Source organism: Agelaius phoeniceus, chromosome 1 (assembly GCF_051311805.1).
Source record: "Agelaius phoeniceus isolate bAgePho1 chromosome 1, bAgePho1.hap1, whole genome shotgun sequence".
NCBI classification, from domain to species: Eukaryota; Metazoa; Chordata; class Aves; order Passeriformes; family Icteridae; genus Agelaius; species Agelaius phoeniceus.
Genome location: NC_135265.1, coordinates 20,255,303 through 20,267,513, shown reverse-complemented (window position 1 = coordinate 20,267,513; position 12,211 = coordinate 20,255,303). Strand labels below are relative to the sequence as shown.

General features: G+C 36.6%; 2 protein-coding genes across 25 annotated transcripts in view; one reads left to right on the top strand and one right to left on the bottom strand.

Moving 5' to 3' along the window:
• Positions 1-11,503, top strand: part of CACNB2 (calcium voltage-gated channel auxiliary subunit beta 2) — a 248,464-nt gene extending 236,961 nt beyond the window's left edge. For 6 of the 10 annotated variants that reach the window (XM_077174247.1, XM_054654454.2, XM_077174267.1 and 3 more), the window contains one exon: positions 3,817-11,503. In XM_077174247.1, the coding sequence (XP_077030362.1) occupies positions 3,817-4,308 (492 nt within the window). In that variant the 3' untranslated portion in view covers positions 4,309-11,503. The remainder of the gene's footprint in view (positions 1-3,816) is intronic. The other 4 variants (XM_054654462.2, XM_054654455.2, XM_077174281.1 and 1 more) reach the window with 1 other exon arrangement.
• Positions 10,613-12,211, bottom strand: part of NSUN6 (NOP2/Sun RNA methyltransferase 6) — a 22,380-nt gene continuing 20,781 nt past the window's right edge. For all 15 annotated transcript variants that reach the window (XM_077174289.1, XM_077174293.1, XM_077174297.1 and 12 more), the window contains one exon: positions 10,613-12,204. In XM_077174289.1, coding sequence (XP_077030404.1) covers positions 11,992-12,204 — 213 coding nt within the window. In that variant the 3' untranslated portion in view covers positions 10,613-11,991. The remainder of the gene's footprint in view (positions 12,205-12,211) is intronic.

The following is a 12,211-nucleotide window of genomic DNA, read 5'->3' as shown; positions in this document are numbered from 1 at the left end:
GGCATAATATGTCCCCTCTCTTCTCCTTTAACTTTTGGTTTGGATCATTTAATTGAGATGTTCAGCATAATGAGATGTTTTCCTTTGGATATGTGTTGCATGATATGAAATGAAGTGTTCAAACTACTTCACTCCTTCATTATAAGTAGTGAGTGACTCCTTGAGGCTAAGTACACAGGGGGGGATAAAATAGATCTGTCCCCGACCAAATAAAGGCTTACTACATCTAAATTTCTACCTAAGTTCAATATATGCCCATAAATTACATACATATGCAAGTTATAATTCATAACTTTGGCTAAGAAAAACACTTCCCCTTAGAAAATCAAAGGAAAAAAGTGTATCTGCAACCAAGTTAAAATGCAAATAGTTGTGCTTCTTTTTTATGGTTGTGCAAAACAAGTTTTTGTGTCAAAAAATTTATTTCTCACCAGAAAACCACAGACTTGACAGGTTTGTTCTTTAACAAGAAAAATTTCTTTAGCCATCTTGAAGGGTATCTCCTTCTCTTGCTTTCAGATACAGTTGCAGGAAAAGAGACTGTAAGCTATAGCTCATTTCTGCCTTTTTTTCTGTCCTCAGAGCTGAAACACCTTGAAAAAATTGTGAGCTGGAAGAATTTCTGAGTATGAAATTCAGTATTGTTGTGTGCAGCCTTGCTAGATAAACTTTCTTTGCTTTGTAAACTTCTAAATTATTTTGCTCAAGTGTTTTTATGCTTTTTGAGTGTGGATTTATAGCTCACATACTCATTCTATTAACCACATTCTCTGGAAGAACTGTGCAGAGTTTTAATAACACTTTTCTGAATGCTGTGCTGTCTCCTTACAAACTAACAGATTTTTATTTTAAGGACTAAAAATGAGGATGTATTTGCAGTTTCAAAGTTTGTTTGTAGGTCTACTAGTATAGCAGTGTGAATCAACAGGGATCTCTAATTGAACATAAAACTTTTCTGTTCCTTTGGTTTCATTTTCCTACAATACATCTTCAGCTGACATCTCAAACCTGAGCTCGTCATTGCCTTAGCACAGGGTGGGTCTGTTTTTTAATGATGGTGGCTGAACCCATTCTTTCAACAGTGTTAAGACCCTGTATTTAGAGAATTTAAAGTCTATACCTGTGCTGTTTTTATGGACTGCTCTACAGGGAAAAGCCACCAGTTGTTTGGTCTGGGGGAGCCACGACCGCACTGCAGAGCATTGGAGTCATCCCCCCCTGGGGCCAATGCAGTGCCCCTTTGCCATGAAACATATTTTGGGTTTGTGGGTTTTAAGTCCCCAGTGTAGATTGTGAGGAGGGATTTGTGTTGCCAGCTGCTAGAGTGGCATTTTTACAGCATGAAGCTGCCTGTGTGCATTGCATGGCACGAGGTGCTTGAAGGCGTGAGGCGTCCTGGGACGGTTTGAAATTAAATAGGCAAAGACCTTATGTCTATCTGAGGGGGAGCTTCAGAACAAAATTGTATGGAAATAGTTGGAAATAACTCCAAAAGGTCTGGAGCCACCTCACACACATATGGTGCAGCTGATCAAGGACCACTGGAAAAAAGGAGCAAGGCAAATTCACTCAGTGGACAAAGGCTTCTCTGTCCTCTTTCAACACTGTATAAACTTCTTTCCAAGAACCCCTACTTCTTTGAAAGTACAAACTGAGTACTGAAATAGGATTATCTCAAACTTTTTCTATTTTAGACAAAAAACCTTATGAAATTGGGCCATAAAATTCCTGCACTGAAGAATCTATTCCAAATCAGAGCCCAAATTTGGTTATGAACCAAAAAGCCAGACTCTAATCCAGATTCAGACATTACCTGTTCAGCGTCCCTGTAATATTTAATGGAAGTTACTGTCAATGAATTTGCCCATAAATCCCAACAGCCCTAACACTATTCTGAAATTGCAGCTATTGGTTCTAAATTTAATCATTGTTTCTTTTCATGTGCTCATCATAGCACAGAAGACGCATCTGAGCTTGTAAGAGCAGCAGTGTTTCCAATGCAGGTTCAAATTTTGCATTTGTTCTCAAACCACAGCACTGACAGGTTTTATTAGTCATGATTATGTATAGGTACTTGCATTTGACTCCATGAGAACTATAGGGTTTCACATGTGTACTATATTTATGTGCCTTAAAGCCAGTCATGGTGATGAACTGATGAAAGTTGTGTTTACACATGCAAAGCAGGCATATTTCTGCTTTGGACTCTTTTGTTTTTCTCTTCATTTCACTTACAATTCACCTCCGTTGAGTCATTTTATGTCACCTTGAACAGATCTATTCATGTTTACAATTATTATATTCCCTTCTGGCAAATCAGAATCATCTTGAGAATCACAAAAGCAAGAACAAATAAGAAATTTGACTGCTATTCCTGTTACCTTGTTCTCATCTATGCCATTTGTTTCGAATTAGAAACCCAGCTCATCTCTCAGATGTTTGCATAATAAAATGTTGTCTTAGAAAATTGGGATTTGCCAAATTTACCAAGTTTCTGATTTGAAATATGCTGCTTTTTATAAGTTTCTGATTAAATACAGATTATTTTCCTTTTCAATTTCCTGTGATTTTACTTTTTGGGTTGCTAGGAAACCCACCTGCCAGGATCTGTGGCTGAAGGACAAAATTTCCTCCTTCCCCTAGCTCTTTTCCACAAAATAGAAAGACAGAAAGAAGATATGTCCATGAACTGCCCTGGGGGCAATCCTTATTTTTAGACAACTCTGAACATAGAAGGGCAAACTTGAGACTAACTTTGGTATTCAGAACAGTCTCACAAACAAATGCCTGTATAACTCTGGTAAAATCTACATTAATTTTGTGGCAGCAGAGATGATTTCGTCTTGACATGCTTCATCCGATGTGAGAAGCATAATTCAATTTCAATATTACTATTAAAACTTTTGCAATTAAGCCTGAAAAGTCCTTAGCTGCAGCTTGGCAATAAAAGCAGGTTAATGTAATGAAATCCCCAAATGAGGTAAATAATGCCACTTGTTCATTTTGCAGTGATTTCAAAGCATTTATGCGGGTGAAGAGTAGGTTTATTGCCTGGTAATTTTTATTTCAGTCTTTTAATAGCAGTGGTGTGTTAGGAAATTTTTTATGTGATAATATCACTCTCCTCCTGCTTTTCTTGGCAATGGGCTGTATTCTCGAGCTCTTAAAATTATGAGGTCAATGTTTAATTTTTCATTACCAAGAAGAAATGAAATTATTGCTGAGAAAACAGAAGGTCAGTGATACTATTAGTATCATAATACAAACTTTATTCATACCAGATTCAATTGCATTTTTTTTCCTTAAAAAAAAGTTCCTTTATAAGAGCCAAGGTTTTGTACTTTGGTTCTTTGCTGGAATCCACCTCCTCAGCCCTTTAAAATCACTTTCCCATAGTAGCTGTTGCCAGACACGCATCTGTAAACTCTCAACTGATATATGCCCTCTCCTGGCATGATATCTCCTTTCAATTTTTCTGCAGTTTGTCCTGTTTCTGCATGCTCTCTTTTTCTTTGGAGGGTGGTGACAATGATTGCTAACTGGAGTAGTCAGAAACATCACAAGAAATGAGAAATTGCCACAGAATAACCCAAGTGTCACCCTAAATTCTGTTGAGAGAAAAAAGAATTGTTTGTATTATAATACTGAATTTTCAGTAAAAGTGGAATACTAATGGTTTCTTTCCTAGTTTAGATTCAAAGTGGATTGTTCTGTACTTGAAATTTTATTGGTTTCATGGTACTTTCTAGTTGAATTTGGTATTGGGGGAAGCTTTTCAGTGTGTGTACCTCATGACCTTACTGCTGGTTCTGGTAGCAGGGATCTCAAGGAGACCAGAGGAATGACCATTCGGTCCCTGAGCGCAGCGGTTCCCACATTGAGGAGGAAGCACGGGTCGAACCCTCCAAGAAATCCCAGCACCGCTCCTCCTCCAGCCAGCACCACAACCATCGCAGTGGTGGCAGAGGCCTTCACAGGCAGGAAACTTTTGACTCAGAAACACAAGACAGCAGAGATTCAGCTTACGTAGAGCCAAAGGAGGACTACTCACATGAGCACGGTGACCACTATGATTCTCACAGGGATCATAATCACAGAGACGAGTCCCGTGGGATCAGTGAACACAGACACAGAGAGTCCCGGCACCGCTCAAAGGAGAGGGACCGCGAGCAGGACCACAATGAATGCAACAAACAGCGCAGTCGCCATAAATCAAGGGACCAATATTGTGACAAGGATGGGGAAGTGATATCGAAAAAACGTAACGATGCAGGAGAGTGGAACAGGGATGTTTACATCCGTCAGTAACTTTTGCCTCTGGCAGTCTTGTGTTTCTTTGAAGTCTTGTAACAATGCCCCTTGAAAATATCTTGGGTTCTTCTTTGCAGAACATATGGTATCCTTCTGTATGCTGATTTGTATTGCTGTTGCTCGCATAGCAATAGCATGAAATAGAATATTCATATACTTATTTTTTTGGTTAGTGCTATATGAATTAGTGTAGTACAACTGAAGAGTTCCTGATGTTGTACTATGACATTTTTCAAGCTGTTTTTGGTAGCTGCCACTTGAACAATATCTGTTGCCATCAAGGTGTTGTTAGTGTTTTTTAAAAAAAAAAGGTACATTTGATGTCTAATAACTTCCCATGTATTCAGCAAGCCAGGATCAGCACATAAAAAATCTAAAACTTTTTGTCTGCTCTGATTTTTAATTTGTATGCACTTGATTTTGCATATTGATTTAAGCACCACTCTGTTGCTTGTACCTCTGGTGGTCTCCGTATGAAGACAGAATTCAGTCTTGCCTTACACACAGGGGATCATGGAGTCAAAATCTATTTTCTATGTATTGGTACTGTGTACTGTATATACAGTTTATAAATGTTATTTCTGCAGACACCTTCTTACTATATAAGTTTGATCACACTGTTTTAGAGTCCTAATGCCAAGTCAGCAGATTTGCTTTTGAATTACTGGCAACTGGAACTAGCCTCACTTAGGAAATCTGTAACAGTGTTCAATCTAAATACTTTTTCTTCTGTAGCAGAAAGCTTATACTTATTGTAAATATGGATGAGTGCTTGAGATAAAGGGTGTAACTCTTATACCTTATGCTGTCCTTGCAAACCAAATTTTGCATTTTAAAGTTACGGTAAAGGTAATGAACTTACCACTATAAATTATTCTTCTCTGTTCAGGTCACAATATTGCAATGGGCACAGCTTAATTTTTGTTCTACTGTCAGCAAACAGAGCACACATGTTGGAGGTGTGTATGTAAGTGGGTGGGTGGTGGATTGATGTTCGTGTGCGTGTGCACGTTAGGCAGCAAACTGTAAAAATCTACTGAAGAAAATAAGTTACTCAAAAGCCCAAAAAGTCTATTTCTACATTCTGTCTCTTAATTTAAAAATCCAAATTGCATTCAGGGAATATGAGGGAATTTACTGACCCAGGTAATTGGGTAAGCATAAATCTGCTGGCTCTTTGTTGAGATTCAGGAGAGTAAAAACAGGCAAATGTTACTGTGAGTTTCACTGGAAATGTAAAATCTTTGTGTTTTAGAGTATTTGTTTTAGTAAGAAAAGTTTACACAGCTTGTGGAGGGTTATTTTGTCGGAAAATAAATTTTTGTAGCTTCTCCACTTTTTCTACACTTGCCAATTCTCTGCATTCCCACTCTGCAGCCAGCTCACTGCTTTTCCTTCACCAAAGCTGTTGTGCTGCTGATGAGAGCATAGAAAAATGACTGTGACTCTGTTAGGAGCTTTCTAGAGAAAATGCATTGAAATTGAAGGGAGTGAACACAGTTTGTTTTGCACTGAACACCTGTTGCACTGGTAAGTGGGGGGAAATTCTCTATTATTTTTGACTCCAGGTTCCATACCCTTGCCTAGTGTAAAAGCTGTTCTGCATCACATGTAGTCTTTGTAGTACTTGTATTAATGAAATACTTTTTGTATTTCCCTGTAAATAGCACATTATATAAAGACTGTAGTGTGATAATAATTAGTTTAGCTGGAAGTTCTTTTTATTTATTATTTCAATTCTGGGAATATCAGCATTGCCTGATTTTGAATATCATTTTAGTGAAATGGATAAGATATATGGCAGGTGCATGCTTTCTCCAGTCTCCTAGCCCAGCATCCAAGAAACTCGCTTAAACATTCTCTGCCCTTCCTCTCCTACCCCTCTCCCTGGTGCTTTATAAGCATTTTTACAACAAGCTAAGAGTGGGAAATTCTGCTGTCAGTTATCTGGCCATTCCTCCCAGTGCTGCTGACTGTTGTGGTTATTCAAGGGTAGGTTTTGGCTCAAAGCATGAACTGTGGGGAACACAAGAAAAAAGGTTATTTTTCTAGAAATAAAATTCTCATCATTTTCTAAACATCACTAAATGGCTTTGTAGAGAAAGGAAGAATAGGTAAGTAGATCTGTTGTATTACTAAATGGATATAGAAGAGTACATAAACTGGTTTTTGATACAAGAGAATTTTCAGGGTATCTGTAAAAAATTACATTAAAAGACTGTTGTTTGAATCATATCAGATCACATGTAAGTGAGAAGAAAATTATATTGTCTTGCTCTGTATAGCCTGGCTTTAGCTAATTTACCAGTTGCAGTAAATGGTGTTGCTCCCTGCAACTCATGACAACTATGTCGTCTAAGAAGTGATTCCACTTCAATACCTTGAATATTTTGTTCTTTTTTTTGTTGGGTTTTTGGTTGGTTGTGGGGTTTTTTGCTTTGTTTGTTTGTTTACTTTTGCTCCAGAGAGTGTTTATTTTTCAGCTTTCCTAAAGTATTTTTTAAGGAATGTTTGGCAGAATTTCAAAGCACTGAGTAATATATGAAAACTATGGCATAGGCAGTTTGTGTATAGACAAATAAATGAGAAAATAAAGAGCATAGTCCAAGCCCTAGTATTTAAGTATGGCCTATATATTGATTCATGGAGTATAAACATTAAAAAAAAAAAGACAAATCCAAATCCAACTGGTTCATAGAATTGTGTTTTATATAGTGCTGCTATTTATGTATAGACAACATTCTACCAAACACGTGTATTTCTTAGGCAGACTCACTGAATAGGTTTTATTAGCTGAGATACTTTTTTTCAGTTTCTGTTTTAAGAGTGACAAATCATTTGTAATGTGAGCTTGTACTACATATATTGCACAATACCACCTGCCTGCTGAGCACTACTTTGAAAAGCACTTTAACAGAGTTATGTCAATAAGAAGCTTTAAAAATACTCCAAGTGGAGGACATATCAAAGATTATTGTGATGAAATGTCTTTGCAGAGTTTTGCCATTAGAAGGTTTAATACTGGTTGCATTAGGATACTAATGAGTTCATACTTCTGTATCTGGTTTCAGGGGTTTTGAATCTGAGAAATGGTAGAGGTCCCAGTGAGCTCCAGAGTCTTATGGATGTGTGGTACAAAACAACTAAAAAGATAATAAAACCAGTGAAACAGAAGGAAAGGGAGGAAGATAAAATAATTAAGTGATATGTAAGTCTGGGCAGCTCAACTCTGTATTTTTCTAAAGAATTTCAGTATATGGAAGGAATGGGATGCATTTCAAGATCTGCATGTATATGTTAGATGTTAACCTTATTTTTATGTGTTTTTTCAAATGACTGTACATCAGTGCTGAGTAGCCTAAGTCTATCCTTTACCAGTTTTCTAGTGTCACACAGATGTCATGCAAGAAAGAATTCTCTTCCAGAGGAACTGGAAGGAGATGACAGTAAAAGTCTCCAGACCTGCTAAGGGACAGGACAGTGGGGAAGAATAAGCAAACAGGTTTGTTCACAAAGGCAGCATCAGTACGAGTTATATGCTGAAAACACTATTTTTACTAAATTAATCTATAAATTACTGCCTAGAATTTAAAGAATTCTTCTAGAATGCTCATGAATTTATATTCTGTATCTGGCATCAAGAGTTCAGAATTTGAAGAGAGATCCATAGTTTTTGCTTCTCAAGGAATAAAATTAAATACTTAGTTTCTCGTAAGGCTCTGGACCCATTTAACGAAGATCAGTTTTAAAGCCACAAAGAGTTTCAGAGGAACATCTCTTTTCACAGAAATCTGTATACTCTTAACCTATAGCCCTTATAATAAATGGAGGATAAGGAAATGAAGTTGCACTCACTGAACCCTGAATAAAGGGAGAGGCCCATTTTAACTTCTCCCTGCATACCTGGTTACTTATCCTATACACGCAACTCCTGCCCAGATCTAATACACTGCCCCTTAATACTTTGTCTTTTATGAATCTGTTGGCAATTACCATTTTTAACCTCTGTTGGTTTGTAAAGTCATGCTCATGTTCTGGGACACCTGCAAAGGTTTTAATGGGGTCCATTATCATTCCCTCAGCTGGAATGAAGTGAGTGGTCTGACTGCTTTTAATCAGTGGATGTTCAAAGGAAAAGAGCTGGTGTAAACCACCTCCTGTGTTTGTTAGTTACTAAAGCCTCTTCAAAAGGTGTTTTGATTAGTGGTTACATTTGACCTCTGATTGCTTTAAAATACCAGGCTGAAAGCCGTTTTCCAAAAGTTTTTGACTTTCATTCTATTCCATCCGTAAATATCGAGCATATTGCAAAAACTTTATTACAAAGTCTAAACAGAGAAATTATTTTTCAGAGTGTAATATAACATTTCTGGTGTACATTTACTTATATTTATTACTTTATTGCAGATCTTTCACCAAAATCTTAGTTCTTCTATCATCTGTAAGATATGTGGATGCCATTTTTACTGTGAATGTTTTTAATCAAATGTTATTCAATCAATTTTATTGCTTGGCAATTTGTCTGTAATTTATTTCCCCACTTTTATATAACAAACTATTACATATGAGCTTACAGTAGTTTTATAGACAGTTTCTTTTTATAACTTACCACCCTAGAAATGTATTCCTACGCAGCCCCAGAAAAGGTTTATATCAGATATAATAGAGATTAAGCAGGTTCTTTTAACTCATCCATATTCTCATTTCTTCCTTTATTCTTGCCACTTTTATCCATCATGCATACCTACTTGGCAATGAATTCTAGCAGTACCAAATTGGATTTTCATATAAACTTCTTATTCATGAACAATCAAACATAAAAACAAGGTTCTTTATATTTTAAACTACCCACTCTAAAGTCATTTCTTGATTGACCACCCTCACTAGCCCATTCCTTAAAAAGCATATGAAATCCAGTGATCCAAAAAACTGGTGCATTCCATGATTCTGAAACAAGAAAAAGCTCTATTATAATTTCATAGTATATGAGGCTGCCTATTTTAGTATCTTTCTACTGACCAAGATAGATATTTAGATTTGGCACTATTACTAATCATTATTTGTGCAAACAGGGAAAACTACTTTTCAGACTTTCTTAACGACAGGATCTGATTGCATGCCTAATCTATCTATTTTGTAGGTTTAATCTTTCATTATAATGACAATAACTTTTTAAATTTAATATATAAATATCTCATATATATATATTAAAAATATATATAAATATATTCTATTGTGCTTCAGCATCAACTGGTGAAGCACAATGATTCAGTGTGTAAAGATTATCAGGAAAGTAATCATATGATATGTTTAAAACACATATACACCATCCATCAGAACTGTCAATGACAGAGTATTCCTACCACTTCTGAAGTCACAGTAGGATTGGAATAGAAAAAAAAAGGGCATCCATCCAACTTTAGTCATCTAACTTTGCCACACCTGTAGTGAGAGAAAGGATGCTGGCTCCTTCAAGGGCTGGTGCATCTTAAGTGAGTTTCTGTTCTGACCTGCCTGACAAAGTCACTCCCCTGTTCCCAACAGGGACAGGGCCCTTGGGAAACAGCTCAGGCCAATCCCTTCCATATGCTGAGTGCTCTTCTAAGGCTCCCAGTTGATATTGCAGAAAAAACCTTAATAGCTAAAGTTCATATATCTGTAAATTTTTCAGGTGAAGTCTGCTCTGCAATTACACTGGAATTAACTAAAAGTTACATTTTCTTCCCAGCCCCAAGAAACTTCTCCTATAATATCAAGTGAGGCCACTTCCTTAAAATGCCAATCATCCAAACCTAAAGGAAGTGGGAGACGTCTCAACAAATATTCCACTAAAAATTCATCAACCTTAATTCTTTCAAATTCAGCATTGCACAAATCCTGCTACTGAAACTGGAGGTAAACTTCCTTACTTTCTATGAATACAGACTTCAGTATATAGTTTATGTGTGCTGATTAATGTTTACAAAATTTCTATAATCTGCAAAAAAGAAAATGCTTTTTTAGTAGCAATGAGTTAAAGATTTCAACACGTTCCTACAATAAAAGATTCGTCCCTTTTGTTCCCAGGTAATCATTTTCACCATATTTAGACTAAAAAGATTATAATATGAACTTAAATGACTCTAAATAGGATATCTCACCTACTACTGATGAAACAAAATTACTTTAAATTTTCTTTAGACATGGTGTGTTTAATGGCAAGGAATGACCAACAGAAGTAGAGAAGTAGTAGACAAGAATTCCATTTTCCCATCCTGCTAGGATAGGCCTTACAGAGGATGGACTTGTCAACCTTGGCAGGTCAGAAGAAATGTTTTTATTCAAGAGCAGTAGAAAACATACAGTATCAAAACATTTATGGAAAATGTATGAGAAAAGTAAACAACCAGACTACCGAGAAAGAGAATTGTATAGATGGTTTTGATTGTGAGCAAATACAAATGCACTTCTTACAGTAGAAAGACAAATGATAAAAGAACTATTGCTCTTTTTAATCCAACCAAATAATTATGTGTGAAAACACAGACTTTTTCAGATAATCCTTTTTAAAACTGGAAATTGATCGAGTGAGAGGAAAACACCAAACACACACAGATGTCAGTTTCTGTTTTTTCTTGTCCTTAGCTTTCCTTCTTTAGTGCTATTGTCAGTTCCAGCAGGACTGAGAATACTGTTCAAACTGGAACTGAAGCAGAATTATCAAATACATCGAACATCTTTTAAGAAATTCAGATTATTTGAACTTTGAGCAATGTAGTAAGGCAGTTTTCATTAGCATGCTTCCCCAGTTTCAATTTTCATTATTTTAGCTGGTGATGCTTTCTAACCAATAAAGAGTTAATATCCTTAGTTGTTTGAAAGGTGATTTGCAACATTTCAGATGGTATTATGCAGTTTTCTGTCTTTTGATATATTAATCATAACTGTAGCCCCTTCTGTTACAAATGTTTGATTTTAAAACTGTCACTTGTCAGCCAGTCCAATAGGCTATTTCAGAACCAATACAGTTTATGCATGGGAAGTTTGATGTTGAAACAATATTTATTTACATTCCCAGAGTGAGATGGTTTAATATATTCATGCTGCTATAAAAGACATGCTACAAAGCCTAATCGTATTTTGTGTATATACTATGTGTACAGAGAATCTTGCTTGTATTGAAATAAAAGAGAAATGAGGTTCTAAGTATCAATTTATAAAACAGTTCTTTGTAAAATGTTGCAGTGTTTTGAGAAGCACTATTTAAGGAAACTAACTACTGTTAAACCTCCATAGAAACTCCCCTTTCCAAAAGTCATTGTAATAGTTCCCATCTATTTTTTTATGTTTGCATTTTGTAAAGTAGCTTACATCCCCTTCCTCCGCTTGCCACACCAGATACGGGGAAACCAGAGCAGACAGCAGTATGAGTGAACATAGTTGTCATTCAGGCACTGACCTGCTGTAAATACAAAAGCAGAGGGAGACTTACAAATGATACTGCCCTTCCCCCAGCCATGACTTTTCTGCTGCAACCTGTGGCTCTTTCCCATCAGAACAGCTGGCAGATTTTAGTGCTGCCATAGCAACCCTGCCGTCAGCCCGTTGGCTTGGTAACATTGCGGCAGGAAGAAAGGCACTTCACGTCTGAACTGTTCTTAGACTCACTGAGGTATTTTTTCAGGTTGCATTCCCAAATCCTTATTTACTGTTCGATTTAATAAATTTTGCAATGAAAAATCCTATACAGTCTTTATTTGCCAAAGAAATCAGGTCATCTTCTCTAGAACCTTGCAAATAATTAATATCCATTCCTTGCAATGTCACAGCAGATGGATCAAATCTCTGGAGCAGCTTCAGCTGATCAAGTGATAGTCCAGCTCCCTTCATGCCTTCTCCTCCAATGTGAGGTTCCTGTTCA